This window comes from Mauremys reevesii, linkage group 8 (genome assembly GCF_016161935.1).
Source record: "Mauremys reevesii isolate NIE-2019 linkage group 8, ASM1616193v1, whole genome shotgun sequence".
Taxonomy (NCBI): domain Eukaryota; kingdom Metazoa; phylum Chordata; order Testudines; family Geoemydidae; genus Mauremys; species Mauremys reevesii.
The window spans coordinates 92,792,407-92,815,724 of record NC_052630.1 but is presented as its reverse complement, the minus strand read 5'-3'; the positions used below and the strand labels follow the sequence as shown (position 1 = coordinate 92,815,724).

General features: G+C 40.4%; 1 protein-coding gene across 10 annotated transcripts in view; it reads left to right on the top strand.

Moving 5' to 3' along the window:
* The window catches only part of PATJ (PATJ crumbs cell polarity complex component), a 207,016-nt gene that overhangs the window by 78,015 nt on the left and 105,683 nt on the right, over window positions 1–23,318 (top strand). For all 10 annotated transcript variants that reach the window (XM_039485476.1, XM_039485484.1, XM_039485474.1 and 7 more), the window contains 5 exons: window positions 1,424–1,601; window positions 3,578–3,688; window positions 8,643–8,720; window positions 13,775–13,813; window positions 15,809–15,917. In XM_039485476.1, coding sequence (XP_039341410.1) covers window positions 1,424–1,601; window positions 3,578–3,688; window positions 8,643–8,720; window positions 13,775–13,813; window positions 15,809–15,917 — 515 coding nt within the window. The remainder of the gene's footprint in view (window positions 1–1,423; window positions 1,602–3,577; window positions 3,689–8,642; window positions 8,721–13,774; window positions 13,814–15,808; window positions 15,918–23,318) is intronic.

Sequence of the window (23,318 nt, the reverse complement as noted above, 5' to 3'; positions counted from 1 at the left end):
GGGCTCCAGGAGTTATTACACTCCTTACTGTAGACTTTTCTTACACATGTGTGACTGTTTTCATGGTGTTTTATTTTAGAGTGCTCTAGAATAGTGTTAAGGTAGTTAGATGCTCTGGGCTTTATTAAATACTGTAAACGCTAACAGATGTTCAGTGGAGAAGGTTTATATATTCTGTGTATACGACTAATTTTAGAAAGCTGCCAGCTTTGTGTTGCAGTTGAGCTGAACGTTCTCGTTCACCTCTTCGCTACTGGTTTGAAATGTTACACATCAGAATTCTGCTGTCAGGTACATGGGTTACTCTGCTAATCTTAGTGGCATAACTCTGAATTAACCCAAAATTTGTTCCAATAGTGTTTGAATTTCAAGCTACCTACAAATATTTCTAATTTACATACTAGATAGCAAAGTGAAATAATTCCTTTGATATCTCTCTTTCCAGTCTGTGTATCTTATATATATTTCACAAAACAAAGGCCATCTGCCAGTTAAGGAGGCCTTGTCAAAGTTATTTGACTTTGTTTTGAGAGACAAGTTTGAAGAGGGAGTGGGGGAACAGAGATAAAGCAATTTAAAATACAATTGACAGTATTGTGTAATTCTGAACTATTTGCATAATGTTGTTGCATGACAACAGTTTTATTATTATTAGAACAGTTTATTTTATTTCTGACATTAAAATACGGTGGAAATTGTGAATACTTTAATATTTACCTTGAGAAGGGTAACTGCTGTCCAGATAAATTTATATGCCATTTGATCAGAGGAGTTTTCTCTTACAGAAAGAATTGGTTACTTTAGCTTCATTTTTGTACCTTCTTTAACACATTGGCTGCCTGCAGTACAAAGGTCAAGTAAAAAGGTGTGATTCAGGGTTAGGCATAATACAAATCTAAAACTTCAGCACAAGTAGGAGCCTCATATATATGACCTCTGATACATGGCAAACAACTTTAAGATATTTTCAGGAATCCTTTTTGACCTCTCGCTAGTATGTTCAGCAACCTGAATATCAATTGACGTGTTCCGTATTGAAACACTTAATATTAACAAATTAGTATCGCCAGGTTGGTTCAAGCTGTTCTCAGTAGGAACCCACCACTCTAGAATTTGCTTTGAGTGATAGAACTCAACTGTGTTTATCTCGGTACCTATTTTTTAGACTTTCTCTGAAGGGAAAGGTTGTAGGAGGGGAAGCAAGTTGGTTTGGTGGCAGAGTTTTGTTGAGTTTTATATTTGTTCACTGATGAGATTTCACTGATGAGGTCACCTGGACTAGCAACAGGTGCTTCTTTTAAAGATTATTGCTAGTAAATTGATGAAACCTGAAAAACTCTGTTATAGTTTTTTGGAATATTAAATATTATATATTTAAATCTGTTAATTTATAAAATTATATGGTACTGTTTGCATTTTACAGTGTTGAAATCTTCAGAGAGCCTCACATGTCTCTTGGAATCAGTATTGTTGGTGGACAAACTATTATAAAGCGCCTAAAGAATGGAGAGGAACTTAAAGGTATCTTTATCAAACAAGTCTTGGAAGACAGCCCAGCTGGAAGAACAAAAGCCCTAAAAACTGGGGATAAAATACTTGAGGTAAATGCAGATAAATTTCCTTTTCATGCTTTAAAAAGAGAGCGTAGCTTCAGAGAGCTGTCTAGAAAAAAAAGTGGAATTAAGCATTGACTATATTGTGAATTTGATTTTACTCAGCGTGCATTGTTCTATCTCTTTTAAAAAGGTCTTGACTATCAATTGCTTCTGCTAACATCCTATTGTACTATTTCAGAGAAGTTAAATAGTCACTGATTTTAAAAGTGGTGTTTTATGAAATAAAACAAATAGAAATCCTGCTTTTCTCACCATTTTTCATGAGCCATTCAATTGAAGAATGCAAGTTATTGTGGAATAGTAGCATGATTTGAGTGGTTCATTCTTCATGCAAAGTTTTGTGGCATTTTTAGAGGGTATTCAGTGTACAAGCTAGTTATATATTACTTGTGCAGTCCCTCATGTTAGCACTTGCCTCATTCTTTGAGAGGGGAGAGTAATTTTCACAGGTGCCATTATCACTGGACACCATGTTGCAATTTGTTGGATACCATGTTGTGGTTCTTCACTCTCTCTTGAAACTGCTGTGACAATCTGATTCACTAGGTCTGATACGCTGCTTTGTAGCTAAGTGGAGCATTGTGGAGCTTTTTCTCTGTAGGCTTGCTAACCAGGACTGCTGATGGTCCCCTTTTTCCTTGGCCCTCTGGCCAGGTCATTTTTTGCCTCACCCCTTTCTGGGTAAACCACTGTTGTCTCCCGAGAGTCCCAGGACCTCACAATAGATTGACAGTCCATATCCAGGCCCAGAAATCCTCCCGGTCCTCTGTCTGAGGACTTCCCACTAATCTTCCCAGGCCACGTTTACACTTACCTGCTGGGTCGACGCGGCAAGTTCGACTGCTCGGAGTTCGAACTATCGCGTCTGATCTAGACGCGATAGTTCGAACCCCGGAAGCGCTAGTTCGAACTCCGGTACTCCACCGCGGCAGGAGGAGTTGCCGGAGTCGACCTTGGAGCCGCGGAGTTCGCTTCCGCGGCGTCTGGACGGGTAAGTGAGTCGAACTAGGGTAGTTCGAATTCAGCTACGTTATTCACGTAGCTGAATTCACGTACCCTAGTTCGACCCCCGACCTTAGTGTAGACCAGGGCTCAGTGAGGCTCTAGAGGAGCCCTGTCCCTCCCTCTGCTCAGGGTTCCAGTCCAGGGACCCTTGTAACAAGCAGTTAAGGTCTGTCTGGTCAGATCTGTTGCTTCTTCACTGGGCTACTTGCCATCTCCTCAGGGAACTCATATTCTCAATGCAGTATGGGCCCAGTCCCAGGGTTAAACTCTTAGTTCCAGTCCTCCAAAGCAATAAAGGAAATGCAACTAAATTAACAGGAATAAAGAGCGGAACCAGCTCCTCTTTCCTGTCAGGATCCTGGCCGTCTGTCCTATCGCCCTGAGATTGCAGGCAAACAAAGGTAACTTGACTCTCTGCTGTGCTCCTTTCTGGGAGCTGAGGATGAGAGGTCTGTCCACCTCTCTGCAGGCTCGGTCCCTCTGCAGTGGTGCCTGAGCCCAGTGCTGCCCTTTAACCCCTTCTTGCCTTCTGTGGGGTTTGTGTATCCCATGAGATCCCCCAGAATGAGTACTTCCACTTATGATGGTCCGCTGTCAGAAAACACTGTCCTTTTTGTCTGCTGCCTTCCAGAAGTGATGTGCTTTGAGAGTTGCTTCAAAACATAACTAGCATATGCTTAGGTAAATTGAGGATTTGGGTGATACCAAGCATTCTCTGATTTTATCTGAAAGTAGAGTCTTTGGTAAAATATAGCATGTGCCTTTAATTGTGAGCACCTGAATACTATACCTCTGCCCTGCTTGTTCCTCAAAGTGCCGAAGAAATATAATTTATGTAGTGTTTTTGTGACTTCCTCTGATGTGCTAAGCTTCACTGTCAATAAATGCATGTAAATCTCTTGTAATTTATGAAAAAGACAGATTGTCTAATAATGAAGATACACTTCATTTATTAGGTGTCTGGAGTAGACTTACAAAATGCCACGCACGAGGAAGCAGTGGAAGCTATCAAGAATGCAGGAAATCCTGTTGTTTTTGTTGTTCAGAGTTTGTCTAGTACCCCAAGAGTAAGTTACCCTTTTTTCCTTTCCTTTCTTTTTTCAAAACTTAATTCCTTTCTAATATGCCTTTTATTTGAAACATGGCCAAACTCCTTTCAGCAAGATTTGGCCATAACACAGTTTCCCTTGCATACTTTGGGGGGAGGGATAGCTCAGTGGTTTGAGCATTGGCCTGCTAAACCCAGGGTTGTGAGTTCAATCCTTGAGGGGGCCACTTAGGGATATGGGGCAAAAATTGGTCCTGCTAGTGAAGGCAGGGGGCTGGACTCGATGACCTTTCAAGGTCCCTTCCAGTTCTAGGAGATTGGTATATCTCCAATTATTACCTTATTACCTTTATTACCTCTGACACAGTTTCCAGTCAGAGACCATATGGTTACTTCTTGGGACAGATTCTGGTTTAAGTTACTCCAATGTAAATTCAACTGACTGTGTTGACTCAGCAGTGTTTACCCCACGGTAATTGAATTAGAATCAGCCCGCTTGTGTATTAACTGGTATTCTAAAAATATTTCCTCTATTAGCCAACTTTTTTTTTAAACATCATGTAATGAAACTTGATTGTAGAATAGCATCCTCCATGCAAACTGTGTCCCCAAAGGCTTAAAATATAATTACAGGTATCAGCAATAATTATCCGAGGCAGAGGAAAAACTAGGAAATACAAGCAAAAGAGAAAATGATCTCCCCATCTTCTGAGCAATGAGAAGAGGCAACAATTATTGTCTACCATCCCAGAAGTTCATGTGATTCATGAGCAAATACAAAATATCCAATCAGGCAACTCCATGCCACCAAAAGGCTATGTAACAGAAGACCTAGTGCAGGGATGGGCAAACTTTTTGGCCCGAGGGCCACATCTGGGTGGGGAAATGGTATGCAGGGCCATGAATGTAGGGCTGAGGCAGGGGGTTGGAGTGCGGGAGGGAGTGCGGTGTGCAGGAAGAGGCTCAGGGCAGGGGGTTGGGGTGCGGGAGGGAGTGCGGTGTGCAGGAAGAGGCTCAGGGCAAGGGGTTGGGGTGCAGGAGGGGGCTCAGGGCAGGGGGTTGGGGTGAGGGATGCAGGAGAGGTTTGGGGTACGGGCTCCAGTCTGGCGCTGCTTACCTTGAGCAGCTCCGGGGTGGCAGCGGTACGCAGCGGGGCTAAGGCAGGCTCCCTGCCTGCCTTGGCCCTGCGCTGCTCCCAGAAGTGGACAGCATATCTGGCAGTGGCTCCGCCATGCGCTTCCTTCGCCTGTGGGTACCACCCCCAAAGCTCCCATTGGCTGCGGTTCCCCATTCCGGCCAATGGGCCAATGGGAGCTGCAGGAGGCTGTGCCCGTAGGCGAGGGCAGCGCATAGAGCCCTCTGCCTCTCCCCTCCCCCAGGGGCTGCAGGGACGTGGTGTTGGCCGCTTCTGGGAGTGGCACAGGGCCAGGGCAGGCAGGGAGCCTGCCTTAACCCTGCTGCACCATGGGGCTGGCAATCCCGCGGGCCAGACTGAAAGCACTGAGGGGCCGGATTTGGGCCATGGGCCGTAGTTTGCCCTCCCCTGACCTAGTGAATCTCTCTGACAACTCATTAACCACACCTTACACAATCTGGCACCAAAATGTCCACTCCTTCTCCACTGCCCCAGTGAATCTCTATGTTCTGTGTTGACTTGCAACAATCAAAGTGGGAAAGGAGAATGTCCAAGCAGTGGTGGCAGAAAGCATAGGCACCATACAATAGGCATAGCTGTGATAACACAATAACTTCTGTCTATATGTTTGACCCCTTCTGAGAAGCACGTCAGGAAAACTGAGTCTTTTCCTGAGACTCTTGTCCTTACCCTTCTAGGCCACTGAAAATGGCCTCTGAGAAGGCATAAAGATAATCGGGGACCCTTAGTAACTTTGGGTGCCTCTGTTTTTGAGTGCTGAGGCTTATACACCCAGAATCTGACTTTCATCGTTGCTGAGCACTGGCAGCTCCCCATTGACCAGTGGGAATTGTGGAAACTCAACACCCCACCCACCACCCTGGAATATCAGGTTCTTGGTGTCAAAGGTGAAGCACCCAAACTTAGAATTTATTACAGAGGTTGAAGAGGAAGTAAATGATCTCAGGTCACATACGAAGTCAGCAGCAGAGCTGGGAATGGAACTCAGAACTCCTTACTTCCTTTTGCATGGCCTAACCACGCTGCCTCACCAGTAGTGAAGAAGATGGAAGCACATTGCCACTTCAAATAGCTGGATGTGTACCATATGTAGTAGTTAAACTTACTGTGTATAGGGAATACCACAAATATGGTATAGGTACACACCATGGTGCTTAGACATCTATTTGTTTCAGTGGTGCCAACTGCACCTTACATTGGTATCTCTACTACCAATAGCTGTGGTCTCAGGGGTGTTTGTTTTGAATTTAAGATAGTATGGTTTATACATAAGGGAGTTCCTTCCCTGTCAGGTGTTCAAAACACTCTCTGATATTTGTGCTGCTTTGCTTTTAGTAGTAATTTCTACTGTCTGCGTTGGGGTGGTACACCATGTTTCATACCAATCATTCTGTAAAGATATTCAATAGCATTCATATTTTTAACTGTTGCCATGGTGAAATACTATTCTCATGTTGTTTTGAATAATGTACCATTGTGCACCTTATTGAGGGACCAAGTGTTCCAAATTACATTAGTCAACAAACATTTTACAATATATAGTATAACATGGTACTCTCTCTTGCTTGAGGCATTCCATTTAAAGGGCATTAATCAACTCTGAGTAATACAAGACCAGCCCCTTATATTAAGGGTCCTTACAATATACTGAAGAATATATAATGAGAAGAGCGAGAGAGAGAGATTCAAATTTCAACCTAAATGGTTAAAGTTTGGCAAAGTTTTATAAGCAACCGAAAACAGGGTCTTCTAAGGGGAAGTATTGGGCAGCCTTAAGAATCGGGGGAGCCGAGCTGGTAGCCTCCTCCCACATTTTTAAGATTGCCCAATACTTGTCCTTAGAAGACCCTGTTTTCGGTTGCTTATAACTTTTGCTAAACTTAACTCCTCAGGCTGAATTGTTCCATGCCAGGTGTCTGTGCCAGGCTGATTTTTTTTTTTTTCCTTTTTTCATGGTGGTGGTGGATTTTAGCCGAAATGGCTCAGCCATTCTGAGAATGAGGCTAGAAAAAGGAGCTGGAGGCTAGGGGTAAAGTTCTGAGATTAAATAAGGAGTCTAGAGAGAGAGAGAGAGGTTGGGACTGGGCGCTAGTGGAGACTGGACGCCTGGAGGCTTGGGAATGGGGAAAGAGAGAGACAGTCAGTGAGGAACAAGTTGTGTATGGAGGACTGGGACTGGCTGTGCAAGGAGATTGGTAGGACTGGGCACATTAAGGGAGGGAAGAGACAGGGACAGGGAGTCTGTAAAGGGATACTAGGAACTGGCGGGGCAAGGAGACTGAGGCTGGGATGAGACGATTGAGGAATGGAGACTGGACCTGGCAAGGGTGAGGAGAAAGGGACTGGGACAAGAAGTCACAGGTGGAGAAGACAGGATTGGAACAAGGACGGGTTGGACAGGGCAGAAAGAGGCAAACTTGGGGGTAATGGGCAGAAAACGCTGAGCACACTCCCCTCTAGATCCTGGAATGAAACCAGAGTCGTGAGTCTCACCATTCCTCTGCTATCAGCAAATACCTGTGGAAACTCCCTGGCAGAGTGTCTCATCCCACACTAGAGCTGGTCTACATGCAGACTGACAACTTATTACTGTTGTTAGTTACTCCATTAGCTGAAGTGGTAGAGATCAGTGTGGTGAATCTAATGGTTCAAACCTGCTGATGACCCATGCTGTTGTCAATATGATGCCACGTGATGGGATTTGTGTTTTAAATTTGATTTAAAAAAAAAACCCTAAGAAACTACACACACACACAAATTATGTTAAGGGAAGATTATTAATATTGCAAAGTCAAGTTCTCAAAAGTTAGAAAGTGCATCTTAATTTGGCCCCCTTGTGCATATGCATCATGATACAGTCTTCAATTAAATGATCACATACTAGTTTTTCCACAGGACTCCTGCTTCATTTAGTGCACTGGATGGATGATGTTCACTTAATGAGAAGCTGTTCCATATTTTTTTTCTCCTCATTGTTCAGTGTGTGGTCTTGCCTAACATACTGCCACTGTTCAAACCCTGCTCCTAAGACAGCACTCTGAATTTCCTCTTTGGCTTTTCTGTGATGCTCCTCACAATAGATCTGAGTGCATCGCAAACATTAATTGATCGTCAAAAAAAACCCCTGTGAGATGAGGAGGTGGTGTTACCCCCATTTCATAGAGTGGGATAGACAGATGAAGGTACTAATTTTGAGTGCCCATTTGAGACCTTGGACCTGATTTTTAGAGTATTTAGCATTAGATAGCACTTCATATATTCAAAGCACAACTCCTGTTGTTCACTTGCAGCTGTGAATGCTCAGCACTTCTGCAAATCAGGCACCCAGAAAATGAGGAATTCACAGTTAGTGACCACTTGTGAAAAGTTTGGTTTCAAGTAACTTGCTTAGTAGGCACTCTTTAGCAAAGAGAGGGATAGAATCCAATTCTTCAAGGCAGCATTCAGCTGTGTTAACTATGTGACCTTTCTTTGTCTTCCTGTAGTCTCTTGCCTCATTCACTACACACCTTCCAACTTTTGCAACACTTGAAGCAAGTGTTCTACAGACAACAGTCTACTTCACTACTCTACACAATGCTTATTTTCCCCAAGGCAGCTCCATACTGTGCACTGAATGAGGCAGGTGTTCAGTGGAAAAGATAGTATGTGGTCATGTAATTAAAGACTGTTTCATAATGCATAAGCACAAAGCCTGAATCCAGGTTATACAGTCAACCCTAATTCTGGCTTTTCCGATTTTATGGGTGCTTGACTGTGCATCTATATCAGTCTGTCTGTCAATCATATGCACATGTCTATTTCTTATGTTTTGCAGGTGGTCTCTGTGGTACAGTCTAAGATAAATAAAGCCAAGAAAGATCAGGACCTAGAAAGAGAAAACAAAAATGAAAAGGTATTTATTCCATTTGTGTATCATATCCAAGCTTTACTGGATCAGATGATATAACAATGTAGTTTATAAATGAATACCAGGCTTTTTATCTTAAATAAAAGGGGTAAAATGCTACAAAAATGGTATGTATGTTAACTACATTGAGTAATATTTAATGTAAATAAAGTTTAGCACTTTTATAGCTCTCTTATCTGTAGATTTCAAAGTGCTTTACGAAGATGAGTAAACATCAGTATCCCCATTTTACAGCTTCTGTCATGGCAACTGCCAGCCACTAGCTATAAAGTGGAATAATAGTAAAAGTAACTGTGTAGTTTCTTGAAAAAAGGTTAATGATGTGGGTCTTTGCACATATTTGGCATTGTTGGGAGTAATGTTTTTATGTTGAGACAGTGGATGCTGGTATATATTTGTTAAGATTGCTTTCAGAGCCTTAATTCTGAATTTCCTGGCTTTCAAATGTTTGGATTTTTTTTCCTGGTTAAAAACTACTGGCCCAAATTTTCATAGTTGGTTGCCCTAGTTAGCACAATGCTTGTTGTGTCCACACACAGAAATGCCCCAGGTGATCTATAGTTGGGTTACAAATGGTCTAATAATCGCTTAGGATTAAGTACTTTTCTGCAAACTTAATAATTGGTTAATTAACCAATTGATTAATTTTAGTGACTGTGGTAGCAGACACACTAAAACAGTTAATCTGGTTTCCAATCTCTGTCCTGCAATGCACCAGTGGCCTGCAAAATCTCCCCAAATGCATTGCTTCTGGAAGCCAAGCTGGGGATTGTGGCATACATACCCGGAAGGCTTTGCAACTGAAACAGTGTAGGGATAGCACTATTGTGGGTGTTGGCCAAATTTAAACCAATACAGCATGGCTAGCTTGGGTACATTGACCTGTGTGTTCTTGAACTGGTTCAATCCTCGAATGTTGAAAGGAAACTCAAAGGCCTTGTTGCTTTAGAAAATGTTTTGCAGGCTACTTAGAGTGATTCAGAATCTGGGAATTTTCAGGTTATTCCAGGAAAGCAAGGAAGCTAAGGTTTTGTGGCAGTGAGCAGTTCTTGAAATAAAGCAGTTATTGCACTCCTTTCTTGGTTTTATCTGTCTTTGTAATCTAAAAAGCACATCCACTTGCAATTTTGCTGCCTTTAATCTCTAGGACTCCAGTGTGTTGAATGTTAAAACTGTAGACGGTCAATGAGTGAGCCTAACCTTTTTCAAAGCTGTTAAAAGTAACCCTTCTATGGGTGCTTCTTGTAACGTGATGAGTAGAATATAGAACAGCTTCAATGAATAAGTGAGGAGTTTCTTTTTAGCTTTGAACGTTAATTCACAAAGCAGACATAATGTGCTTCAGCAGGGGCAGCTCTCAGTAAAAAAAAAAAAAAAAATGTGGCTATGAGTGGATTATTAGCCTGCATTCCTATGGGAAATCACTGATACTTCTAGTCTAGTCTTCAAAGTGTCACGAAATAACTAAGTTTGAAGGCAAAATATCCAACTCGAAAAAACTGCTGTTCTTATATGGGCCATTATTTGTAATTAGTTGGGACTTCCTCTGTTACTCACTGGTATTTGTTCTACTCTATAGTGGCTTACATGTGTTAAATAATAATATTTTAAATAGCCTCTATGAGAACTGCTTACAATGCTTGGGTTTGTTATGTGAAAATGAAATATAAAAGTTGTGCTGTGTACACCACAAATATAAAAGTTGTGCTGTGTACACACCGTGGAAAAGGTGGGTCAGTTCAAATATGTGATGTAGTTAGATGCTCTGGAAGCCTAAATTGATGAGTCCAATAGACGGTTATGTGAATTTCCACCTTGCCCTCCTCTTTCAGGGCAGATTCTAATAGCTTGTCTGTAGATCTGATCCAACGGCCATTGAAGTCAATGAGAGTATCAGTGCTTGTGTATGCACTGAGTATCAGCCTGCCAGCCCCGCCCCTTCTGCCTGAAACTCCACCCTCTGAGTCCCTCCACGCTGGCTGGCCCACCCCAGGTCAGCCGAGCCACCCCAGATGCACCACACCGGCTGTCCCAACCCCAGCTGGCCGCCCTAACCCTTGGGCCAGCCCGAGCTGCCCCAGCTGGCCTGACCCCTGGGCTGGCCTGAGCCCCGGGCCCAGGCTCAGGACCTGGCCACTGGCTGATCACCGAGCTCCAGGCTGGGAGTCAAAGTGTGGGTGGGGCCACATCCGGGCCTTCCCTGGCCTATGATATCCGCTGCCACTGCTTCAGTGGGTTTTGGGTCAAGCCTTGCAGACAGAGCAGGTGTAGAATTGTGCACTGTGCTGTCTTTCATATCCTGCTGGTGTGTAGTTTTCTTAATAAAGTCCAGAGTATTGTGTTTTCTGGAAGTGGTTGCACAAACTGCATTCAGTTTAGTCACTTTATAAAGGTTCAGACAATTATTTTTCTCCTACGAAGGAAATGGCAGCAACTCAACTCTTTTGAAGGGGTTTGAAGTTTGTATTCTTGTCTGTTACATCAAGTAACAAAAGGCTCAGTGGGAGGTGCCTGGTAGCCAAGCCAAGGGAGAGGCAGAGGCCAAAGGAGCACTTGGTTGGGGAGAGTGGGAAAGCCAGAGCAAAGAGAGCAGATGGGAGGACCTTGAGAGGCAATAAGGGAATGAGAGAGACAAGAGGGATCTTGGAAGGGAGCTAGAGCAAAGGGAGCCATTCTGGGGCAAGTTTCTGGGAGATCTTGTGGGCAGAGGGATACTGGGGGAGAGACTGGGAACCTGGGCGCAACAAACAGAAGGGGAAAGAAAGAAGTCTTGTGTGACTTGGGTGAGGGACGAATAGGCCTTTCTGGAGGTGAAGGAGGAGAGAAATAGGGATTTGGCAGAGAAAAGAAGAGGTGTATATACGGCACAAGTGAAACACATCAGGGAGAGATGTGTGAAAGAGATAAAAAGGCAACCAACAGTGGAGGTGTTTAGCAAGTGTCTGGTGGCCAAAGAGATCTGGGGGCAAGAGGGTATAGGGTGGAGCTGAATTGAAAACCGGGACAGAAACTTTTAAACTGGAAGAAGAGAGGAAGGAAGCCAGTGAATGTGACAGAGATTAAGAGTGATGATCTCGTAGCCTGAAGCATGAGAATGATCTAGCTGAGGTATTCTCAGTTCCCTGAAGTTTAGAGGCTACATAAAGGACAGAATAGTGGTGGTTAACTGAGTGATTAAGGCATGAAATAAGGATTTCAGTAGTGGCAGTTTCAAAACGAAGTCTAATTTGGCCAGTGTTCTGGAGGTGAATGTACAGATAAAGGAGACGTGAAATGAAAGAAAATTTCAGGGTCAAGGCTGACACCACTGCTTCTGACCTCAGGAGCAAAATTAAGGAGAGTTATTGCAGGCACAGAAAATAAAGAATTTTTTACTCTGGGGGAAGACTTAGCTCTTAGAAGCTTAGAGTAGCAGGATGTTATGTGAAAGCGAGGAACTGATTATCAGGAGGAAGTGAGAGTTAGACAGGGCATAAATGTACATGTCATTTGTGTAAAAATTATATCCAGGGGTGAAGCAATGAGACGATCTAGGGTGAAGTGATGGAGAAGAGCACTAAAATAAGAGCCTCTGGGAATAATTTCTTGAGAACAAGTAGGAAGTGAAGAGAGGGATGTGAGATTCTGTCTGGCTACTGATGGCCAGCTGGTCCATCCCATTCCTGGAGGCAGACAGTTTCAGTTTTACAAAATTCTTTGAAAACCAGGCAGAAAGCTGTCATGGAGAGGTGAATTCAGAGAAGGCCCCTTTTTCATTATTATGCGGGAAATGAGATTTCCATGTATGGCAGTGGATGATGAGCATCAGCTTGAAGACCCGGGCAGAAAGTCTGACTTCACAGAGGTGATCCTTGTACCAGTGTGAGCAGATAATGTACAAGAGAGAGGGTGAGAGAGATTGGGTTAAGAACTGATTAAGTATACAATACACAAGTCCTGCTGAGGAGCTCGTCAGCAAATGAGGCATAGAGGAGGGTGGCACACAGGAAGGTTTTGGTTCTAAGAATAGTTTTAACAGAATTTCATTTATTGTCTTTGAGCCATATCGATTGGATAGATACTATAAATCCATGCCTGGAATTGAAACTTCCTTATTCTGCGACCTATAAATATGCCCCTGATGCAAATGAAATACCAAGTGTGGTCTGAGGACACTGTTCAAAACAAGTGGGAATCTCATGAGGAATTTCATCAGAAGTCAGTGTTTAAATTACCTTGTAGGAACCTGCTGGTAGAAGCTGCACTGTTAAGTTAGACATGATCCCTGACTGTTCATAAAATGGAAAAAATGCAATTAGTGACTTCTTTTATTATGTTAAGCTTTGCTGTTGCTGAAGTAAAGTACGAATAGTGTGTGTGCCTTAATCCAAAGCCCACCCAATTTAATTTAGGGACTCCCACTCAATTCAGAGAGCTTTGGATCAAGGCATGCACATAAGAAGTCCCATTGTCAGGACAAGGTGAAATACCTGATCAACAAAATCCCAAGTCCACAATCCTGAATTGTAGTATTTGCTTTACAATTAAGATCAGGTGCTATATAAATGTGAAATATCGGACAACTCTGGCCCAAAAGAATTTACAGTCTAATTCTGCTATTCTAAAAAAATCTCAGTTATTTAAACTTGCAACAATCAAAATAGCGATGGATGCCAAATGGAGATGCTTTTTCTTATTCTAAATTAGACACACTTTCAAATATGAAACATTTCTGTCATTCTATCTGCTGCAGCGTTTCGGGCTTGTGCCATGTGACTACCATTAATGTTGTCTCTTTTTAAAAAAATTATCGAGGCCCATTGTCAAGATTTTCTGAAATCCCACTTTGGGTCAAGATGTAAGGAGTAGCAAACTTACTTAATTTTATTAGGTTGAAATAGGAGTATGAATCATTGCTAGAAAGAAGTGAGTTTGGAGTAGGATTTGAGGAAATAGGGTGGGTTTGTGGCATACAAAATCAGAGGATACACCAGGTTAAAGCTATTTTAACTTTGTTACACAAAGTGTTCATAATTTTTAAAATCTTTCTTTAAATATAGGAACTGCCAGCTAAATCCTACAGCCCCACAGAAAATCAGGTAGGTCCCATACTCGTTTTGCTGACTCTTCCCAACAAATGTTCTGTTCCTTTCTATGGGCAAATTCCTGAACTTGTCTGAACTGTGCCAGGATGAAATCTTACCACTTCTACAGGAAACCAAGGGATATGGGGCTTTTTGTTTGCCTTTTGAAAATAGACTTTCATTTTCTTGAATATCAGGAATTCGATTGTGAATCTTTCACACAACTCTAGTGAATAATGGAATCTACAGCCAAGAGGTTGAAGTTTATTTACATTTTTGTATTGAGTATGTTGACGTCAGTGAATTGGCAAAATGCTCTCTTTTTGAGGACCTGATCTAAAGCCCATTGCAGTCAGTTAAAAAAAATTCCAATGTGCTTTGGATCAGCCTCTACAGGATGATGATTACAAAAAATCAGGAAGTGATGGAACAAACTTATGTTAGCCTTTTTAGAGCCCTGGCCAGTAAAGATGTGCTTTGGCTATAAAAACCATTACAATCCTTTTAAAGGTTCTGTAAGTTTAATATAATAGGAAAACAGAGGGCACCTTGCTTACCTGGGGCTCCGAGGGGCTTTAATATTGATCTTGAAAGTGCTGAAAAAAGAATTATAAAGAACAAAAAAAAGCTAATAAGTGGACTCTAAAGGATTAATGGTTCTGATTTGTCACAGGCAGTTGGAAATATGCGGTGCAAGTTCTCCATCTCTACCTATTAAAGAATTTAGAATACAAAAAATGAGTGGCGCTTGCTGGACTTCTTGTTCTGGTTTTATTTTAGTTAGAGAGAGAGAGTGTGTATGTGTGTGCGTGTGCACGTGCTTTCTTTTGTTGTGTACTTTTGGGGAAAAAACTGTTGCTTTCTTAAGATCCTCTCATTAGACACCCTTACTAAAAATTGGTGGAATTCATTTGATTTATCACTCTTTTGCTGGCCTCAGTGCAGCACTCCGCTGTAATAATTTTTAAATGGACAGATGATATTGTATTAACTCCTACAATTTTGTATTCAGATTCCATTGCGTATTAATGATTAGAATATTTTAACATAAATTTAGATTTAAAATATTTTATGAATCCATGTGCAGGTCCCTGTTTTCGTTCTATGCAATGGAAAATATTTCAGCTCTGATGTTTGATTCCCAAATGGTAATTCCCAGCGATTAAAAAAAAAAAAAATTCATTGCAGGCATTTTTGTTGCTCTAATGGCCTACTGCACTCACCATTCACTTGCTAAAGTGCATCCTGCTATTAGTGGTGTGATTGTAGGGGATGTAATTGAACATAATTTAGTGAAATCATGTAGCTAACCTAAAGTATGCTCCAATTATTTTGACCCTATAAAAACAGTTGCTTGGATGTTTCAGCTCCTGTTTTCATTAGATTCCAGAGTCCTCTTTTTATACCTGATATGCGTCGCTATATGCATCATTATAGGAATTGTCTTTATTTATGTGAGGTAATAGAATTTTACTGTAAGTTATAATTCAAATTATATTTTAATTGGAACCAAAATGTAGATGAAATATGGTGTCATATTTTACTTGTAGGACCTATAAGAGGTTCAGTTCTGATTTTGCTTGCTAAAAGTGTTTTTGATTTTAAACTGCAGCAGGAAATGGTGATGGAAGATGAACAAAGGGTTTAAAATCCATGCTGGGATAATATTTAATGTTATGTTTTTAACCCCTTCATTAATGGTCACATGTTTGTTGTACTCCACTAAGTAGGTTTACAATGAAATACCAGTATTGTTCCAGTAAATAAATGTGCAGTCCATTTCATATTAATATTTTCTTTCATTTCTTTTCATATTCAGAGTAAAATATTTTATTTGTAAAATTTCTTGGAAAAAAGAGGAGTTAAAATGCATTATTTTAAAAAAATGTATTAAACTGAAGAGTATGTATGTACATGGGTAGCCTTTTAGTGTGTGGAGAAGAAAGTAGTAATTTGTAGGATACGTGGCAAAATGTTTGAAACCTCTTTATTTTGTTTTTAATCCATCAGAGAAAAGTGGGGGCACCACCGCCGATGAAGTTGCCACCTCCTTATAAAGCACCCAAAAGACTCCAGTCAGAGGAGGATGCTGAGGAGGAGGAGGATTTTCATACAGAGGGTAAGTAGTACCACATTTATCTAAGAAGCGCATTGTATTTTTATGGACTATAATCTGTCTGTGTGATGGTGCTACATAGCAGTGACATTGTTGTTACAAGTTCTGTGTATGGATTAATTTCCATCAGCGTGAGTAGTACTCCATATGATGTGGAGAGCTGGTCTCAAACTTCTCTTTACTGTAGACTGATCTTTTTAAGGTGGAAGCTCTTGCCCTTCCAACTGCAACCCTAGAGCTTCCCTCTTTGCCAGAGTGCGGAAAAGTGCTTGATTCATTTTCAGTTTAGCTGGTCAAAAAGCAGTGAACAAGATCTAAGCTGACCTACAATTTGCAGGGGAGTGTTGCTGCTTGAAGGCAGATAAGATGCTTCAGCATTGTGACAGCAGCAGCTGTGCAGATCAGTTAGAGAACCATCAGTACACAGACCCCACCCCAAAGAGCTTTAAGTCTAGATTATACATCACAGTTCAGGCATTATACCTTTCTTTAAAAAAAAAATGCAGGGGAATTATTATTGGAATTACAGTTTTTAAGGATTTTAGGGCAGAAGCATGATTATAATGAAGGATTTCCATGAAGAGCCTGGGAGAGTGAGAGAAAGTTATGCATAGAGTGGGTAATTAAGAGGCTTGGGTGGAACAAAAAGAGCAAGCAAATGTCCATCAGGTCTGTCACAATGGGCTCCTTGAAAGGTGACTCTTATTTTGGGTGGCCCCTTTCATCCCCCAAACGCTATAATTTCTACAGATATTTCACAATGATTTATGCTTTGATCAGCATGGAAGTGCAGGCATCTATAAATCGGAACACTATGGCTGTTCAGGAGCACCCCGCAACACTTCCTAGAGTTTCAGGACCTATTCGGGTGGCTCTAGCTTTAGATAAAAAGTAAGTAATTACCCAATAGGAGTGACTCTCAGATGACCAACAAGAGGTGATTAGAGAATTAGCTATATCGCACTCAGCACCAGCGTAACTGAGAAACTTAAAAAACCTAGTCAATGTGTTGATTTCCTCTCCTCTTTTTCCTCTCTCCCCCTTACTATGGACCGGTACTTGTGTGTGTTCCTGTGTGTGGTGCAATGGGTATTTTTGTTTGATTGTTTGTTTATTTGTGGGGAAGCCAGAGGAAAGAGATGCATTTTGCTTTTGTGTAGGTGGTCAGGACTGTGGCTAAGTCTTATTCTTGGGAATAGAAGTTCTAAAGCCACAGGACCGCTGATGAGGAAGGTCTGTGACCGGCTCTTATGAATTTAATCCTTCTTGTTAGCAGTGCCATTTTACCTCTCGAGCACAGTTGTTGTTGTAAGCCTTGATCAGAGGCTGAGACAGTCCATCAAGATGGTTTTGGGTCTGTCCCATTAAGATTTTGGAGGTGAGGATCTTGATTGGTTATTCTCTGGGGAACCAGTTATGGTTATGTCTACATTACCACTTATGTCAGTATAATTTGTGTCTCTTAGGAGTGTGAATAAGACACCCCACCTGAGCTACATAAGTGAGACTGATGGTTTTAGGGTAAATGGATCTTCTCCCTTTAGACCAAACTATTCAGTCCTTAATCTATCAGCCTATGCAGCCTCCCTTCACTGAGGCTGATTCCAGCCTGAAGCTGGTGTTACCGGATATAAATCTCAACAAAAGATCCTGGATCCAGCATTGCCTGATGAGGCCAAGGTTCCAACCAAGTGTTTCATGGCAAATGTGTAGCCCCACTCCTTTTCCTCACTCTTGGTTGTAACATTTAAGCTGGGATCAACATTCCCAATTTAGTGTATCTACAGTCTGCTTCAGAAAGTGAACCAGGTTCATGCAGGATAAAAGACAGCAAGATAGGATGGTCTTCAGCCTGAAATAAAAACTTCAGAATGGTTTGTTTTAATGACTATTTTCAGAATACTAAAGAAAATGTGTAGGGGGGGGGCGTTATTCTTCTCTTGGGAATGATTTTTCCATGGTGGAGTAGGTTAGTAACCCGCGTGCCGTCTCAACAGTGGGTTTCAAATAGATTTTTTTTTAAATACTGTAAAATGAAGCCATTTGCACTAGCAATAAATCATGTCAGGGTGTACATCAGTAGGCATTGGTGTGCTGGTTTCGTGGTTGAAGGCCAGAAATGTGCACTAAGAATTTGCAGATAGACCACTAATGCACACCTTGTTGTAGCTTATTACTAAAGTGAGGGGTTGGGAGTGGAAAGGGAAAAAAATAGTTTGTAAGTAGAGTTTTTTTCTCAAGGTTTGCCATAGGCATTAGGAGCTATGAAATTTTGTTTGACTTTATAATTGAATTATATGCACACAGCGGAGGATCATAATTTATCCTAAAAAAACAAAACCAAATTAAAATGTATACAAAAATAAAAAAAATTTAAACTGAGTGGAGTAAACTAGACAGACATTAACTCTGGCAAGAGCTCAGAATCCTGTTATTTCAAGAGGCATTTTTCATCAAGTTCTCCCTTTTAATTAGAGAATGAAATTGATCTGATTGATTAATATTGGTCTTTAAAGTAAAAGAAAAATGATTTGTAAAGAGTGGTTTTATGGTGATTCAAGCTCTAGATTAGGACTCCGATACTCGAGTTCAGTTCCTGGCTCTGCCGCAGATTTCCTACATGTATTTGGGCAAGTCACTTCGTCTCCCAGCACCTCAGTTCCCCATCAGTAAGAGGGGATAATAATACTTCCTTCCCTTTGCCTTATCTATTTAGACAATTCAAAATCAGTGAAGCTGAGTGAAGGCGTAGGGGTCTATCTTCATGGTGCTCCTTGCAGGATTCTTGCCTTAGGTTAGTTATGAGCACTTAACGGCAGGGACTGTCTCTTCATATATGTTTTTACAGATGCTAGCACAATGGAGTTCTGATCTCACTTGGAGCCTCCAAAAGCTTCCCTAAAGCTGATGTTCCCAGAAATACCCAAACTAGTGAGATGTGACGGCTTATCCTTTTTTTCATAAAATCAAACATCTACACCTTTAAAAATGAATCTATTTCCCCACCTTTTTGTCAACTATCTGAAATGGGCCATCTTGATTATCACTACAAAAGGTTTCTTTTTTTTTTCCTCCTGCTGATAATAGCTCATCTTAATTAGCCTCTCAGAGTTGGTATGGCAACTTCCACCTTCTCGTGTTCTGTGTGTGTGTGTATATGTATATGTATCTATCTACAGATAGATATATCTATCTCCCCTCACTATATGTTCCATTCTATGCATCTGATGAAGTGGGCTGTAGCCCACTAAAGCTTATGCTCAAATAAATTTGTTAGTCTCTAAGGTGCCACAAGTACTTCTGTTCTTTTTGCAAATACATGCTGTACATTTAATGTGCAAAAATATAAAATTACAAAGGAAACCAAGAAGGCCATAAATATCATGAGTTAATTCCATTAAAATATTAGAATAATCGGATTACTGACATTTTTTCAAACACTTACAATTATTCAGAAGTGTTAAGGAGTCAATTGACTTTGATAAATCAATGAAGCTATTGGGGGATCTGTTTGCTTAGAGTTTATTGTCACGTCCTTTTGGGTGAGGCTGCATTGTGAAACAAGGAAAATAACATGATGACACACTTTGCAGGGGACTGGAGTAGATGACCTCTCAAGGTCCCTTCCAGTCCTATGACCCTATGATTTTCATTGCTGCTGCAAAATATAGAAATGTTTACTCAGAGACTAAGATGAGGAAGCTTCTGCAGTCAAACACTGCTTCTCCAATAGATGTCACTACAATCAACAGCAAATAGCAAAGAGGGTTTCAAAGAGTGTAAAGATATGACCAGGCAAAAATAAGTATATAAACCTTTATGAAAGGCTGAGGCATTAACAATTTCTAATATTTACAATGTTCATTTTGCTAAATGTACTAACAAGTATATTCAGCTTTGTGTGTCTTCACAGATAATGCAAAATAGCCAGGATTACATAAATAAAGCTGACTTTCATTTTTGAGCTGCATGTTAATCCTTATTTAATGTGTAGCTCTACACTGCTAATCTTCTCTTTCTATTCTTCTTCAGATTTGTAATTAGCTAAAATACATAGGTTTCTAGCTCACCCCTAATAAAAGGACCAGAGGGGCACTGCTTTATAATTTAGAACGTCCTTGCAAGCCTTTGTACCACATGAGGATATAGACCCTGATGTCAGTGCCCTTGTTGTGTTTTTCTCTTATGTTTTTGAATCGTATGCATGAACTTTCTTAATCTGGTGTAGTGCTGCAATATTGAAATTACATTCTCAATGAATTACTGGGAAAATTGTAACCGGAAACATTTGTGCCTGGAATTTTACTATGTACATGCGTACGATCCATTGAGCAGATGGTTTCTCTGTGTGTGTTGTGCATATATATTATAAAGAAAGGTTTGATTATGTTAAAAATTAGTGAATTAATGGTGATACAAAATAACTGAATTACTCAATAGAAAGATTCATCATTTGGAGTAAAGAATGAATAGGAAATTCCTAACATGACTACATAGAAACTACAGTTATAAACCTGTAAGACTTTTAACCATTTATAAATGACCAACGTTTCAATTCAGTATTCACATTACAATAAAACCAATACTGCTTGTTTAAGAGTGGTGGTAAAATACAAGCACTGATGAAGTTCAACATTTTTGCATGCTAATAATGGTAAGATGGTCTTGTGTCTGGCATATAAAAATGATGCAAGAACACAGTTTAGTAATAGAAAATTATAAGATGATACATTTGTTCAAGTCACTTAGATTAGCAAAAGTTCACTGATAACCCCTGTAATTTGCACTAAAAGGATGCACAGATATAATTAATGCCATTAACTGTTTTCTCTCTCTGCAGTAAGAGTGGCTCATTAAACACAATATTAACTTCAACTATCTGTGAAAAAACAGAAATGGTTATGTTTTAAATAGACTTGTTTCTTGGGATAGAGATGTCGTTTTTAATGCTAGCAGGATAAGCCAGTGCAACAAATAGCAGCCGTAGAGCATCAGTGGGTCAGATGTGGGAAACCAGAGATTTGCTTCTCCCTGCATACTTTTATAGGCAGCTTTAATCTGCTGACAGATGTAACTGTTAGCTTGTGGATAGCTTGAAATTAGCGTAACTGATTGCATCTCATAATAGAAAGAGACGGACAGTTTGCCCTTAAGGAGAGAAAATTCTCAGAAAAATAGGCCCAAGGTCGTTGGAAGAAAGACGAGCACTGAGTCTGTGTATGATGAGGATTTGAGCTGCTTACAGCATTGAATGTTTGTCAGGAATGCAGATCTCTTGAAGTACATGCTGGTACAGCAATGGTACAAGGGGGGTTCCCAGGTAAGGATTCATATATGTGTGTGTGTGTGTGTGTGTATATATATATATGCATTGTAGCTGTTTCCAGCAAGCCATTTTAAGTATTTTAATGATCATTCAGAACTAATGAAGTCATAAAGGCAAGAGAATAGTATAGTAGCACAAACCATTTTTCTGAGCTGAGAGCATGTACATGCACTATGTAAGACTTAGATGAATTCAGTACCTGTAAATTATTTGTCTTGTGTTTCATTGTAAATCACTGTTATAATATACTTGAATGCATGACACCAGCATGCAAAATTGACAACAGCAGGTCAGTGCTTTAAAGTATCAGAATTCCTAATACTAAATTTCTTGTTGGTACATGGAATAATCTACTTTTTTTCATAACTGTTGTTGTAATGTGGAGACAGATGGCTGAATTTTCTTCACTTTGCCTGGTAAGAATGTGTTAGGTAAATATTTTTAGAGTAGAATAAAAAGCTGCTAGGGAAACCTAAACTGAATATTCAGCATTTTCATTGTATAAGGAAACAGAATGGGAATAATGCAACTTGGTAGTAGACAAACAAGAGCTATTGCAATGAAGTGTAATCTAATCTTTGTGTTGCCTCAAATCTCATTTGATGTTAGGTATGATCGTTTTTTCTGACACAAGCCAGGTGTCCAGGTATTAGTATTAAAGCATTTGTCATTAAATATATTTTTGTCTTGGTATTGAAAGGTTTGAATATTAAATTCTTCAAAACATGGTAAGGGTGTTAGGAAACCTGATGTGATCTTATTCAGATACTGCAGATGCCTAACTTTTCTTAACTTATTACTGTAGAAAGTAGAGTTTGTGTTGTAAAACTGCGTACAAAAGGCATTACTGTACAAATGTACTTAGAGAGGATTATGCTAGTAGATATCTCTATTACTTTGTCACTGAAGAACACAGTATCACTGCAGTGACTTGCAATTAAAAATGTGGCATGATTGGACAGGGAAGAGGTTTTTAAGTATTTGCATGAGTAATGAATCAATATACCAGGAAGAGGCTATGTGTCTAAATTATTGAACAGCTGATTTTTAGATAGCATCTTTCAGCTGTACTCATCACAAATGATGCTATATTACTGGGGGGTGGGGGAGGGGGAGAGAGATGCAGCATGTCTGGTCCAGAATAGGCAAAGCCCAACTTCCATATATGCTTGATTTAAGCAGTAGCCATTGGGAATACAAAGTGCTAATAATCCTCTATAGGAAGGAAAAGTAAAAATGTTGATGTCTATTTTTTTATATAGAGATCAGTTATTAAATTTTTCATAGTATGACAGTAATTGAGACAGCTGTCCAGGCTGATTTCTTTAACTGTTCAAGAGAGTCAAAATTATTTTTCTTGCACATCAGTAATGTGCATTTTCCCCCTTGATCCAACATACTAATTTTTAATAACTAGTCATCAGTATTCCTTCAGCTTTGTACAGCTATGAAATGCATCCAAAGGCTGAACTAGAAGTGTTAGCCATAGGTATTTGAGATACATAACACGATAACTGACTGTTTTAAAGTATGCTTTTATACCTGTGGAGTGCCAACATACATGTCGAAAAGTAATTGCGTCTTGGCATTTTGACCATGATGTGTCACACAGATTGACATCTGTTTTTCTAATCTATCGGCAGTTCTAAAGCACCTGTCTCCATAGTATCTAAGTACAGTACAGAATTAGAATGAGAAGAAACACAGTGGGAACAGAGGGCAGTCAATTTTCTATCCTACTGTAGAAATATAATGAGCCTCTAATTGTTAGTATGATGTTAGACATCATGAGTGGATTCATCAGTGCCTGGAGGCTGAAATTTTCTCTCCTTGCTCCTACCAAAAGTAAATTATTAATAAGGCTGTAAAGTCATCAAATCATTGAGCTTTTGGGGACCTTAGAAGACAATGGCAATTTGTTGTGCTTTTGGTGGTAGCATATGTGCGCGCATATGTATATAAGCATATGGACTACGTGAGGGGGGTGGGATAGTAAAGGTTTGAGCAGCATGATTTTGTAAGGGCTGCATTACTGACAATGACAAAGCCATGAGTGAGCTGTGTAGGTCATCTCAAAC